The 15,338-nt window shown below is 39.0% G+C and overlaps 1 protein-coding gene across 1 annotated transcript in view; it reads right to left on the reverse strand.

The window, feature by feature from the left end:
* Positions 1–1,479: 1,479 nt before the first annotated feature.
* LOC129237189 (uncharacterized) overlaps positions 1,480–15,338 on the reverse strand; it is a 72,917-nt gene continuing 59,058 nt past the window's right edge. Inside the window, exons 3-9 of the mRNA XM_054871700.1 lie at positions 14,937–15,107; positions 9,862–10,139; positions 7,293–7,675; positions 6,853–7,204; positions 6,179–6,781; positions 2,522–3,262; positions 1,480–2,432 (exon numbers count right to left, since the gene is read on the reverse strand). Of these exons, the coding sequence (XP_054727675.1) occupies positions 1,893–2,432; positions 2,522–3,262; positions 6,179–6,781; positions 6,853–7,204; positions 7,293–7,675; positions 9,862–10,139; positions 14,937–15,107 (3,068 nt within the window). The 3' untranslated portion in view covers positions 1,480–1,892. The remainder of the gene's footprint in view (positions 2,433–2,521; positions 3,263–6,178; positions 6,782–6,852; positions 7,205–7,292; positions 7,676–9,861; positions 10,140–14,936; positions 15,108–15,338) is intronic.

Below are 15,338 nucleotides of genomic sequence, written 5' to 3' on the forward strand. Positions count from 1 at the left end.
AATGAACAATTCTTTGAGGATTTTCCCAATTATTTACTCTGCATTTAGCTTCCGTCCAGTTGATACTGCTGTATGGTTCTGGACTGTGAAAATCTACTGCCGACCCCGCCCTAGAGAATTCATTAAAAATTGCATTACCTTTTATTCCCGAGGGATCCGAGAGGATCCCGGCAAAGTACAATTTTACTTGTTGTACTAAGTTGATGAAGGTTGTTAAGGCATTCATACACTAGCTTCCATTCCACAGAATGTGAAACTTATGCTTTCAATGCAGTTTGACTGTCTGAGTATATAGCTAAAAATGCTTCTATACGCGAGAAAGTAATATATGTTGAGGTTAACTTTTGCCAGAAGAAACTTTGTTTTGAAAACTTCCTCTTGTTCGTGAATGGACTTGTTATTATTCTATGAGATTTATTGTACGAAAATTGAAAGTAAACATTATTCTTACAAAGATTTTTCTTAAAAATTTGCCTCCTCATTTTAGAATGGTTCTCAGTTACTGCGTTTGTGAGCATAGTAGAAAAATAAGTAATTCGTCTTGAGTTAGCTTGACTCGAATGGCACTTGGAATAGTAAAACAACAACGCACCGACTAACATGGCAACATAAAATATAAACTTTTGCAATCAGAGTACTTCAGTGTATACGAGGGTAGTTTGAAAAAACCCGTACAAAGTCAGAGAGCTTACACTACTGGCGCATATCGAGGTTATGTTTAGTTAGTAACATTTCTTGGAAGAACACACACAAGTTTCAGCCAGATCGGTATATTTCTTGGCATTTGGCATTCGTGTGAATCGAAGAAGTCGAGGGATTTCCCTTTTCCATTACGATCCCGCATCAGCTCACGCCTCACCAGTTGTAATCGCAAAATTAATGGAAATAGTGTTCCAACTCGTTTCATACCCTCTATTCTCTCTGGCTTCCTCGGATCCCTAGGACTACTATTTTGTCCCCAATTTGAAGAAATGGCTGGCGGAAAAGAGATTTCATACAAACGAGGAGATGAGTGCCGAAAAGATTGGCTATTTTTCAGACTTGAACAAATCCTACTTTTCGGAAGTGATAAAAAAACTAGAACAGTGTTGGACGAAGTGTATAAGCCTAAATGGAGATTATGTCTCAAAGTAACTCCAAATATAATAATTTTTTTTATATCCTTATTCACTCCGCTCGGGAGCATAGGGCCTCGACATCGGCCTTTCACAACGCATTTCACAAATTACACTCGATATTATTCACTGTTACTCACGAATTTCCAAACTTTTCCTATGATCAGAGTTCCTCAGTAGAGTAATAAGAAAAGTATTTTGGCTGCAGATCACAAAAATTTTGTTGCATAGTGCAATTATGCTGTACTAGCGTCTGAATATATTCTTTTTTTTTGTTTTGCATACCCGTAACAATTTCTGTCTTCTCTCAATTAAATGGAAGCTTTCTTTTCATTTCTAATGGAATATGACACATTTGCCAGCGCTGACCAGTACCAACATTTGGGTACACATTTTTAAGTTAAGTACTTGAATACTTTAATAATCCATTCATAATTTTTATACGCTTGACTACCGTTACTAAATCTAAACTGGTTCTAATTAAATTCCCTCGTTGCCGTTGTTTGCATGCAATTTCATGCTGTACTACTAAAATAACCCCTCTTTCCATTGCATCCGCACCTACAGTCCTCCATTGGTGCACACTTCACACTTTTCACACTTTGTGCACCCCACTCTTTTCTTCCCAGAACTCCATAATTACCCTCAGCCGCAATTGCCCCTTGTCCCCATTGTAGTTTACCGTGTGCTCAGCTGTACCGACGACATTTCGACGCGTTGACACTGACGACGTTCTACAATGACCGCCGCCGTTGGTGCCGACTAATCGGCCGCGGGTCATACATTCATCGCGTAATAGACGGAACCTTGAGCGGCGGCTTGTTGTAAGCCGGTGCCGCCACCGCCGCCGCCACCACCTTGGCTGATATTCGCCTGTGCTGCCTGTTGCTGCTGCTGTTGCTGCTGCGCTATGTTCACCTGCTGTTGTTGTTGCTGTTGCTGCTGCTGCTGTTGTTGCTGTTGCATTTGTTGTTGAATTTGCTGTTGCACAGTTGCTGCTTGGCTGGCGGTGGGTGACACCATGCTGTGACAATCAGTGTGCGACACCGCCGCCGCGCCCTCTGGTACGCCACGCTCACTGAAACCAGGTATATTGCCCTCCTGTGCGAATTGATAGCGCTGAGCCATGATGCGCTGATGCGGTGGATGTGGATGTTGGTGCGGATGGGCGGTAGCAGCAGCGGCCGCAGCCTCAACGCCGACAGCCTGTTGTGGGTGTTGTGCATAGTGGCCCGCATGGCCACGCCCAGCCATCACGTGGAGTTGCATGCCTGGCAGCGCATAGCCGATGGGAACGCGAATCGTCTGCTGAGTCACCTGCAAATGGCAAATGACAAATGGCAATTGATTTAGCGTGTGACATAATAGTGTGTAAATGCATCGCCCTCTAGCGTTTGGGTGCCCACCTGCTGGTACTCCAGTATGTTTTGACGTTGTATGTGCGCCACTTTCGGGTCCATGTTGGTGGCGGCGAATTGTGAGTAGGTCTGTGCGTTGTAGGGTATCAACACCATTGTCTGATGGTAATTGCGCAGCGGTGGCGGTGACTCTGGACGTCGGGTAGGACTGCGTGCGTAGTGTCCGTAGTGTTGCTGTTCAATGGCGGTGACGCTCTGACAATTTTGCGCGGCGTACATCATCGCCGTCTCGTCCTGGCCATGCTGCATAATGGTTTGGCGGAACATGGCGCCACCGGGCAATGTTTGGTAGTAAGCCTGCTGGAGGCCTGCACCTTCGATGGGCAGGCGATGCTGTTCGGCGCCACCTTCCGTGTAGAAACTCCAGGTGCGTTGCTCGGTTTGTTGTTGAGCGATGGCGTTGGCCTGCACTTGCACTGCCTGTGACGTGGGCTGTTGTTGTTGGCCGACCATAATTTGTGATGGTGGCTGTGGCTGTTGGGATTGTTGAAGTTGTAGCTGCTGTTGTTGTTGCTGTTGCTGCTGTTGTTGCTGTTGCTGCTGTTGCTGCTGTTGTTGTTGCTGCTGTTGTTGCTGTTGCTGCTGCTGTTGTTGTTGCTGCTGCTGTTGTACAACATTGATGGGATGTGGCACATTTTGTGGGGAAGGATTTTGAGAGATCTGCTTGGTCATGGAACTTGTGGAGGCCTGTTTTGGCAGCGTATAACTCTTGATGGCCTGGTTGATGGGCTGCAAAATGAAAAAGCGAAATTAGAACGTCTCACTCAGCCAGCATGAGAATTACTTGAATGGCGCAACAAGGCCTGCTGCATACAGCTACTCTTCTAAAAAGCTTCCTATTTTTTATTCCGTTCTTTTACAAGGGGTATTCATTAAAGGCGGTGGCACTGGACCAACAACAATGCTTTGTACCTTTGATTGCCATGACTTTATTGGCCGAATAGATAGCAAAGAATGAATTCGCCTTGTTTCATTCTGGGTTGACAGCCACATGGGCACGGCGAAAGAAAAAAAATAACAGATCAGCTGACGTACCGATGCCAACTTTAATAAATTCGCCTTGTATTTTTGTTTTCTTTGGATGTATTTTTTAGGATGTTTTCTAAGGTGAAAGAAAATATTATTCGGCGGATAGACAATTTGCTATCTAACCGAGTAATCAGCTCGAACTAAGGTATCCCTCGTCTACTCAACGAGAAACCCCAGAAGCAGGGCTTACCGCCGTTACTGTGGAACGTTGAAAGAATTTCTTATCACCATGAACAAGAAAAGGATCAAAATAGTTGCTTATGCGGACGATGTAGTCATTGTGATAACAGGAAAGTTTCTCTAGACTATCGGCGGGCTCATGCAAGCAGCGTGAAGGGAACTCCCTTAGTGAACAACCTCAAATGGTCGAATGGTTAACCCAGCCAAGACCAAACTAATTCTCTTCACTAGAAGACACAAGATGCCGTATTTTCAGTTACGCTCCATAGATGGAGTAACACTAAGCCTATCGAACGAAGCCAAGTATCTTGGCATAATTCTGCACTCAAAGCTTCTCCTTATACCGAAGAAAGGGTGAAGAAATTTTATTAAAAAAACGTTTAGAAAAAAATAGGGTATGAAAACGTATATAATCCCCTGGATTACAATACGAAAATCAGACCCATTTTGACTTATGGAGCTTTCGTGTGGTGCGAAGCGGTGCAGACACAATCCCACCTAAAGAATCTCATAAAAATCCAACGATTTGCTTGCGTGGGAATAACAGGTGCACTCCGATTGACGCCTCAGGTGGAGCTGAAAATGACCCCACACATTCTGCGAAATCTGTTTCCAGGATTAAACCAGCAGCCATGCAAAAAGAAAACACGCACGGTCAAGCAGCAGTTCTACTATCAGTGCAACTCTCACAAGACGCATCGAAAACAGACTATATGGTTCACAAGATAGATCTGAACAAAGACTATAAATACGAATACCTGACAAAACGGATTGGAAAACCAGAATGATATCAGATGGCATATTTATATTGACGGCTCAAAGATGAACGGGAGTGTTCTGGGAACAGTTACCCTTAAATTGCTCTTCAGACTCCCCGACCGGTGAAGCGTCTTTCAAGTAAAGATCTAAGCTATGGACAAAGCAGCAAAAACAATAAGCCTAATGGACTTATCTCTGGAAAACCTTACCATTTCTGTTGATAGTGTTGGCGATCAAGGCACTAGCCTCAGCGCGCTTCAATTCACGATGTATTAAAGAATGCCGGAGGTCACTCTCGCATATCGAACAATACAACACCACACTTTGGTAGATCGCCGACCACTCTGTAGTGGACGGAAATGAAAGAGCGGATGAGTGTGCAAAGAAAGGCTCTGAGCTCGCCTTTAGCGAGTGGTAGAGAACATAAGCATTTCTCTAAACGAACTGTACACTGCAATTGACTTGAGCGTAATCGCGGAAGCCAATAGAAGGTGGTCTCTGACAACTAACTGCAGGATCTCCAAAGCGCTCTAGCCAAAATTGAATCTTAAAAGGGCAAAATATCCGCTTGGATTCAACAGATCGACTACCAGCGTCCTCACAGGTGTTATAACGTGCCACTGCACTATTGGCACCCTAGCCAGTAGAAGACGTGTACCTCACAATGACTTCTGCAGGAGTTGTGGAGCTGAAGATGAAATTGAGCAGGTACAATACCTCCTCTGTGAATGTCCTGCAGTGGGAAGAAGCTGTGCCAAATATATTGGTGATTATTTCTTTGAAGACCTGGGAAATTTGTAAAATGTCTCGCTGGAGGGACTAGTTACCTTTCTATAAAGACCTAAGTAGTTTAAGAAACTTAGTTAGGGGATGGAAATCAAATGCGGGTATGACAATGGGCCGTAAGACCACCGAGTTTCTTGTCTCAGACAAGCAACCTGGCTAACCTAAGTACGTTACATATATATATGTATATATAATTGGCGCGTACACCCTTTTTGGGTGTTTGGCCGAGCTGCTCCTCCTATTTGTGGTGTGCGTCTTGATGAGGATCCACAAAGGGACGTACAGTTTCAAGCCGACTCAGAACGGTGGATATTTTTTATGATAACCTTTTTCACGGCAGAAATACACTCGGAGGTTTGCCATTGCCTGCCGAGGGGCGACCGCTATTAGAAAAAAGTTTTTCTCCATTTTGGTCTTTCACCGAGTTTCGAACCCACGTTCTCTCTCAATTCCAACCCATTCGGCTACGGTGGCCGAATAACGAGGTTTTCTTTCCTCAGATGATGTTGTTTGGAGTTATGATGTACACCGCAAAACAACTTGTTTTCTTTAGTAGCCTCCGGAGATTCAATGTCGCTCACTCAATTTTTAATGTTTTGAAAATTAGTAAAATATTCTTGAAATGTTGCTTTGTTAAATGAAAATTTACGAACAAACTAACACTTATTGTGTCACCAAAAAAATTCTAAACAGAAAAAGCAAAAATTTTGAAAATAAACCAATGAAGTATCCATGCGATTTTCACTCATTTAGACTGTACGAATGGTACTAAGGATTAATTTCAATACTTGAGAATCACAGAAATTTATTTAACTACCTAAGAAAATGCTCTACGGTACAAAGCGGCTAAGCGAACCCCCATCGACATATGGACTATATTTACATATGTACCTGTCCCACTGCCACGCTGGGCATCTGCTGATTCAATTGCTCCTGCATTTGCTGCAAAATCTCATTGGTGGAACTGAACTTCGGTTTGATGCCGCGCACCGATGGGCGCTTATTAAAGCCATAATCATTTTGCTCATCATCATCAGAGCTATTGTTGGAGTTTTCGTTGGTGTAGCGCTTCTTAATCTTTTCCGTGCGATTGGCCTCCTGCTGAGCAAAGGCTGCCAATTCGTCTTGCTGCTCCTGACCGGGCGTACCAGCAATGACATCAGGTGCCACTTTGCGCACCTCATCAGCGGCGCCACCACCACCACCACCACCCTGCGTAGCGCCTGACTGTTCACACAAATTAGCTCCACCCAAATGGAATTCAGCGAATTGTGCATTATTGGCCGCATGGCCGCTATGATGGGCAGCAGCCAAGGTGTAATAGGAAGATAGGTCGTCCTTGTTGCCGGCCACACAAGCGGTTAGGGGTGCCAGTGTTGAGAGGAATTGACGTTTCGGCTCCACTTGACGTGGTGGTGTGCGATGGATTTGGGTATGTACGACGGGCACTTGTATGCCCATGCCAAGATCGGGTGCGGCCGGGCAGCGGCATTCCTGTAGCAGAAATTTAAGATTTTAACTATTATTTTGACTGAATGCTAAAGTAGCTCATAAATTCTTATTACCTGAGGTATTATAACTATGGGATTCTCTTCCATTTCCAGTATCTTCTCTTGTTTCTTGTCACGATTGAATATGTCGGAAATCTTCTTGTAAGCCGATGAACCACTCGACGAGCTTGAAACAGACGAGCTGGGTGAAAAACTTTTATCGCTGTTGCCATTAGCGAACTTCTGTGGATTCTCTTCGCCCATGGGACTGCCGCGATGCATCAATTCACAATTGGCTTCCGCAGCCAATTTCGAGCTTTCCTCATCACCATTTTCCGCAGCGCTATCCTCATTCGTCTCGTCGATGTCGCAGGTTAGCTGTTTGATACGCTCCTCCAGTGAAATGTCCGATTTGACGGCCTTTTTTCTAGTGTTTTCAGGTAAGACAAATACAAAAGTAGTTCATGTGATTGAAAAGGGGGGGAATTGGGTAGCCAGTGAAGCGATTTGCTTACTTGATCAACGATCGTCGCAATATGTTACGCTCAATGCTACGCCTGATAGTGTCCGTATCACCACAGCCGGGCAGATTTGGCACCAAACAACCAGCACGTTTCGACTCGTCAAATGCCCGTAATGCTTCCGAGGTGAGCACCGGTGTTTGGTGAGCAACGCTTGGGAACAACTGGCGTACGGCGGAGTTGGGACGTAATGCGTTATTGAATAATGTGGAATGTTTCTTGATCGGTATGAGTTCGTTTATCTGATTCTCCCCTTCATCGGCGTCGCCAGTTGTCTGACCCTCGCCGTCACCAGCCAAATCTTCAGTGACAAAGCGCACCGAACGTTTTGTTGTGCCACCCTCATCCTCGGAGGTGGTATTGTTCTGGTCATCCGACTAAAAGTGATTGATAAAAGAGAGAAGACATAAAAAATTTTTAGTTATCAAATTTCTTGTCATTGGAAGCTAATAAAAGGTACTTGTTTTATTCTCTATTCGAAAATTGCTTAACTTCGCTTGTGGCGAGATAGAATGAGAATTAGTTCCTCAGCCTTGATATCTTTGTGAATGGTGGTGGTAAAACTGAAGATATTTTCATCTTCAGTAGCTTCCTCTAAGCGGCTAAACCTAATTTTAACTCAAAATAAATTCGGGCCTTCTATACATCGCCCACTTGCTGTAAGAGTGTCATAATCCAAGGCAATTCTTCTCGTTTGTCGTGAAGGATTTTTCAAATGAACGAACTTCGATTTTCTGTCTGATCTCTCAATATTGTGACAGTCATTTGACCTTAGTAAATTTTCATCAAAGTGAATAAAAAGTGAATTTCGCGTGCTCAGTAAACTCTAAACGGTGTCTGAATGGGTTTTTGAGCACTTTCAGAAAAGTGGAAGAAATTGTTCACATTTCGGAAAAAATTATCAGCTGACTTCTCTAAAACTTGGTAATTCGGAAACAGTTCCATCAAAGTAAAATAGAACAGCCAAGTTTAGCCATAGTGCAACATTATTTGCTTCCCAGAAATGTATTAACCCTTTGCGCTCGAGGCGCTTTTCTGTCGGGTGAACCAGCAACTCGAGAGTAATCTCACGCGCTCCCGCTTATTTCATAAGCTCGTTATTGTTAACTTTCTTCGGATTCTGTGCACAGTGTCCATTCTGAAGGTTCAGTTTCTTCTGTAGTCAGCGGGCAGTCAGTGCAACTTTCTCAAGTTTTGAAAAGGAATCCTGTCGAATGCGTCTTGGGGTAAACGACGGTCAACAGGTTACGATTGACAATTACGAGTTCGGCGTAGTCAAGGACTTTGTCTACCTCGGATCCAGCATTAACACCAACAATAGCGTCAGCCAAAAGATCCAGCGAAGAATATATCTTCTTAACAGGTGCTACTTTGGGCTGGGTAGGCTATTGAAAAGCAGCGTCCTCTATCGATACCCAAAAAAAAGCTCTACCAATCACTCATGCTCCCGCTCTTACTATGGCACTGAGTACTGGACATTGACGAACACCGATGGATGATTGTTAGGAGCTTTCCAGAGAAAAAATTCTTCGCAAGATCTATGGTCCGATTTGTGTGAATGATGCATACCGAAAAAGATGGAACTACGAGCTGTACGCCGACATCGACGTAGTAAAGCGCATTAAAATTCAGTGGCTGCGCTGGCTAGGTCACGTTGAGCGAATGGTCAACAAACTTGCAAAAAAGGGCGTTCTCATCTGCGTTGGAAAGACCAAGTCGACGGCGACCCGACCGCGCTTGGTGTTTCTGACTGGCGTCAATGCGCGCCATGCAGAGGCGATTGGCGCAACATTTTGGTAGCGGCCAAGACCGGCCATTGCTTGTAGCTGCAAACGCTGGCATATGTGGGAAGTACTAATATCACTTATGAGGAATAAACTTATACTTGTATTTTTTGGAAAAATAAATCCATTATGTTCTCGGTAGAATTTAAAGTTTATGCTCGTTTTCAAAGTGACATTTCACACTAAAAAATCCTATGCCATCTTTTGTTTGATCCATTCAGTGGTGTTAACAATGAAAGCCTATAAAGAGAATATTGGGTACATTTTCCAGTTTTTCTTTGATGGCGGCGAAAATGCAAGCCAGGCCGCGGAAATTGTGAATAATGTTTATGGGGCTCAAGACTGTAGCAGCTAAATAATTACGTGCAACTTTGGTTTGGTCGTTTCCGTTCCGGCGGTTGTGATGTTAAAGAAAATGTCGATAATGACAATAAAATCACAGAAATAACGGATTTTACCTGTAGACGTGCTCATGGTGGACATTTAAGTGATGGAATTTTTCACATATTGTTAAGAGTTTGTTTGGAATAAATGTAGTGAAATCTGAAAAAAACCTAAATTTGTATATGTTTTATTTTAAAACAATATCTAGGCGCTCATTTTGGAATACCCTTTATAATAAATAAATATAAACCAACTCTCTTATACTCGTACAGCCTTTGCTATTATTCCATGCAATATCCTAGCAATCTTATATATCTTCTAATGCTTCGAACAAAGTATTTAATATAACAAAAGTAAATGAAATCTTTCCATGTGAATATTCAAGTTCAACTTACCTGTGACATTGAATCCTGTTTCCACAATTTGCCGCCCTTCAAAATACCACTGATTTGTGTGGGCGAGGACTCCTTTGGTGGTATGGGTGGTGGTTTCTGCTCATCGTACACCTCACCGGCAGCGTTTGATGACTGTTGCTGCTGCTGCTGCTGGGACAATTGCTGACCAGTGCTGGCACTCACAATGGCGCTTGGCTTGGCTGGCAATGCGGGCGGCATTAGGTCAGTGCCGGCTGTCACATCCTCACTGGCCTCACGCACAATGCGCCGCTCGGTCACTGTGGTCATAGTGGTAATAGTTTCAACAACAAAACGTTTATTCTTCGTGACATTCAAGCGATTATCCTTTCTATCTTTGACTTCATTACAAAATATGCGATCAAGTCAAGTATTTGTATTTACGTTAACGATTACGATTACGATTACAACATAATTACAGCACAATTACATGTACGGTTTAACGATTTTTGTTAGTATTTGTTGTGTTAGTAAAAAATTTATATTAAAATTATTATAATTTTTTTTTTTAATTGGTTAGTAATGAATTCAGTTGGAGTTAGTTAGAAGCGCATAAGTAGCGAATATTTAAGTAGATGTAGATGTTTTTTTGACGCAGATATGAGCGCAATTTGAGTTCACGTCGCCCGAACGCATTGGTATAGTAGATCGTCACCCCCACACAAATGTGATTTGGCAGCATAATGAAAATTACATACATACAAACATTACGAGTATCTACATATATTTGCACTACATACTAGGAGGAGCGGCGATGGATGTATGTATGTATGTAGCCATGCATTTGAATGCGGAGTGCGTAGGCGAAATGCGCGATGCGAAATGCTCTGATGCGAAAGCTTCATTTATGTTAATATAAATAGCATGAATAGATATGTATGTACGTATGTAGGTATGTATGCTAATGCGTGTGCGTCTATTTACAGCATTAAACCAAAGTTTATGAAATCGGGATTTGTGCTACAAAAATGCGCATTTAAAAAGGCAAAGCTTACGATAATCTTAGAGTAACTTAAAGGGTTTAGCTGAAGCGGAATTTAAGCGCCTCCAAAAAATTAGCAAAAATTATTTCTTCAAGGGCTAATTAATTGCCAAGATTTTCATTAAATTTCCTCTTAAAATTCAAGCGTGCAAGGACGTATTAGTAAGTCCTTGAAAATTCGAACGCATAGCAAATCATTAAGGAGGAGACCCGGTGGTCTAGAATTTTCACAAAATCGATTTTTTGTTTTTTTTCGATATTTTGAACGTATAGTACCTTAAAAATATACTGTGAAATTTTCGTGCGGAAATTCTCAATATTACAGCTTCTACAGCCCATTAACAAGGTAGAGAGCGGTCCGCGCGCTCTTGTACCTCAAACTTAAAATCATTTACATATCTGGAAACGACTTTTTCGGCCTAGTGTTGCCCAAAAAAGAAAAAAAAATTGAACCGAATCGTTAGCTACAGTCGGACTGATTAATAATTTTTTTGGGTTTTTGTGTTTCAGATAAATAGAAGAGCCAAAATGGACAGCACCGTTCAGGTTCAATGGTAGTGTCAACTGTCATTTTAAAAGTTATTTTTTAAAATAAAAAAAGTTTTCTTCATTTTCGTTTGTTTAAGAAGTTAAATCAAAAGCCTTAAAAAATTAAAAACTTTAAATAAAGTTTTTATTTTTGATTTTTATATGTAAAAGAAGTTAAATAAAAATCCTTAAAAAATTAAAAACTTTAAATAATTAATTTTTGTATGCAAAAGAAGTTAATTAAAAAGCCTAAAAAATTCAAAACTTAAACAATTTTTTTTTTTGATTTTTCTATGTTTAAGAAGTTAAATAAAAAGCCTTAAAAATTAAAAACTTTAAATTTTTTTTTTTTATTTTTGTATGTTTAAGAAGTTAAATAAAAAGCCTTAAAAAATTAAAAACTTTAAATAAAGTTTTTATTTTTGATTTTTATATGTAAAAGAAGTTAAATAAAAAGCCTTAAAAAATTAAAAACTTTAAATAATTGATTTTTGTATGCAAAAGAAGTTAATTAAAAAGCCTAAAAAATTCAAAACTTTAAAAATTTTTTTTTTGATTTTTCTATGTTTAAGAAGTCAAATAAAAAGCCTTAAAAATTAAAAACTTTAAATAATTTTTTTTTATTTTTGTATGTTTAAGAAGTTAAATAAAAAGCCTTAAAAAATTAAGAACTTGAAATAAAGATTTTATTTTTGATTTTTGTGTGTAAAAGAAGTTAATTAAAAAGCCTAAAAAATTAAAAACTTTAAATAAATTTTTTTTTGTGTGTAAAAGAAGTTAAATAAAAAGCCTTAAAAAGTTAAAAGCTTTAAATAAATTTTTTTTTAATTTTTGTATGCAAAAGAAGTTAAATAAAAATCCTTAAAAAATTAAAAACTTTAAATAATTTTTTTTTCATTTTCGTATGTTTAAGAAGTTAAATAAAAAGTCTAAAAAATTGAAAACTTTAAATACATTTTTTTTTTTGATTTTTGTATGTAAAAGAATTTAAATAAAAAGCCTTAAAAAATTAAAAACTTTAAGTAAATTTTTTTTTTTTTTGATTTTTGTATGTTTAAGAAGTTAAGTAAAAAGCCTAAAAAATTTAAATATCGTTTTTCATTTTTTTATAGTAAAAAAAAATTCCTGAAAATACCCTAAATTTTCGAGCCCTAGATCAGCGGGACCCCTTAAGATCTAAAATTTAGTTTGTATATTAACTGACACCGTCTTATCTATCAAAGACGACTAGTTTTGTTGTGAGTAGAGGCCTATGACAATTTGCGTTGATTTGAAGAAAAGGAGAACTTTCTGCGGTCGTTAAACTATTTTTTTTTCTTTTTTTTTTGGATAAAAACACATCGCCTCAATAAAATGAAAGCTTTAAAATCAGGCTGGGGACTCTTCACAATCAACTAAGGTCATCCATTCCCACGACAGTCGGTTCTAAGTTACCGGAATGAACCGGATTAATATCTGGCCAAAGACTTGCCACTCCAGCACCATCCCCTTTACATGTATGGGAAATGTTTATACTAATGTTTATGCTATAACAAAAACAACAACAACTACTGATTTACATAATTTTAGTGTTTTCGTGTCAACCCAATTGGCGTGGCACTTTCTGGCCACTCAGTTGAAGTTGCCACAAAAAAAAATGGTCTATAAAATCTACAGTTTATATTAGAACATTAGTGGGTGATAATGCGCGAACTTCAACTGGTTAAAGGTTTATCACATAGAACAGTGATTTTAGTTTTTAATTAATATTTCCATTTGAAAATTTTACCCGCAAGTTTGGTGAGCACGAGCGTTGCAAGGACAGGCTGATAAGTGCCGCCACTGACTGCTTTACCGCGCAATCTTTGTAAGGGGTTAGGGGTAGTCCGAATTTTCTAAAAATTATTTTTTTTCACATTCTCTTAAAGCATAATATCTTAAAAATATTATGTGAAAATTTGAAGTCAATCCGACAAATACTTTTCGAGTTATTCAACAATTAACAAAGGGCACTTGGGCGCTCCGGAGCCGATAGCAAAACTTTAAATGTGTTTTTCTCTAAACTATGTTTTTTATAACTAGTGATCAATGTAACTTAAAAACCGCTTGGTAGATTTCCATAAAATTTTGACAGCTTTTGAAAAACATAAAAAACTCGTGCCTGATCGAAGGATTTTTTTTTTTCAAAAATTTCGATTTTTTTTAAATCATTAATTGTCGGTTTTTTTCTCGAAAATCTGAAAAATATTTCCTGAGGTCGCCGTATTGTTAATTTTGAAAAAAAAACTTCGATCAGGCACAAGATTATCTATTAATAAAACTAATTTCTCTTTTACGATTGATTTTAGATGCATTTCCCAGGACTTGTGATGATCACCGCAAGGGACTTCTGGAGAAACGGGATCCACACAAACAGCGATAACTTTTACAATTATAATTTTTTTTTTTTTTGAAATTTTGCTAAAGTCAAGTTGCAGCTCGATGTATTAATGCTATACTAATTTTATCATAACTTTGTAAACTCCTATGTTAAAATGATTTTGGGCAATAAATGAAATGAAATGCTATACTTTCATTTTTGTAAAATAAAGCAATTGACTAGCAAAAAAAAAATATTGAAAATCATCATTTTTTCGGGCCTCTGACTACCTACTAAGGGGAGTAATGAAAGAATAAATAAATCAAATATGTATTCAACTATAAATCTATATTGTTTTTTTTAATCAATTTAAAAAATGTTTACACAGACTTTATTTGCTGCGTGTATGTGTGTGCTTGGAAATTCATTACTTGTATTAAACGCAAATGAATGCGAAAAAATTCCGCCTCTAATAATAATAGTGTCGCCAAAAGAAAAAATGTATATGGTTAGCTCGACAAATCCTATTTTTGGGTTATTTCTAAAAGAGGACTATATTGAAAAAAAAAATTTAAAAAATGGTGACTTCATTTCTAACACGGGTACTTATTGAACCGCCTTCGTATTAGTAACCGTCTAATTTTCATTTCGTGTGGTCTAGGACGAAATTTCCAAGCCTGCTTTCGTTTTTGTTTCTTTATCACTTTCAGAGAATAGCAAAGCAACTATTGACCATTTAATTTCAAAATATGAATCTAAAGTTTCGTTTTTTGTTTTTTGAAAATATTTCTTTGTCTTGCTTTAGCTTCACTTCACTGCGGTAGAAAAGCTTCAAAGTCAATATTGTATTGGGTCTCTTCAAACATTTCACATTCGATGTATTATGGCGAGAATGTTTATATGTATATGTATATGTATATATATAGCGCATAGGAGTACATACTCTATATACACATATACACCTATGCATGTCCATAAGCTATCCCTTATGCAAATAACAGTAAAACATAAGTAAATGAAAATAGTGCCTTTAATTTAGATGAAAGCATACTCGTATGAGGCTAGCAAATACAAAAAAGCAAAGCATATTCATACATATTTACATGAATAAAAACTATATATACATACATGTATGTATGTATGTGCATATGACTACTACTACTACATACATACTAAATAGTGAATATGAGCTCATATTTCATTTCATACCTGGCGATGGTTTGTACTGCGATTGGAGTACATATTTGGGACGCTCTTCGCCGGCAATGATTTCTTTCTGGGTGATACGACGTTCGGGTGAACTGGTGTGCAATGGCAACAGTGCAACGGCTGACACGCCGAGCGGTGTGAGCTCCTCTTGGCATTGTGGTGAAGTGCATTCTACAACGCGATACGATACGAGCAAAAATGAATAGATGAAATCAAAAGTAGTGACACAATCAGTGGCTAATGCATAGCTAACGGCTAATGCCAGTTAAAAATGAACAAATGTAGGAATGAATGTATATGTAGATGCTAGTGTATGTGTGTATGTGATTGCATATATGTATGTATGTGTATGTACATATGTATGTGTACATGTAAGTAATTATTATATGTGAAGGTGCAGAG

The sequence above is a fragment of the Anastrepha obliqua genome, chromosome 2, assembly GCF_027943255.1.
Source record: "Anastrepha obliqua isolate idAnaObli1 chromosome 2, idAnaObli1_1.0, whole genome shotgun sequence".
Lineage (NCBI taxonomy): Eukaryota > Metazoa > Arthropoda > Insecta > Diptera > Tephritidae > Anastrepha > Anastrepha obliqua.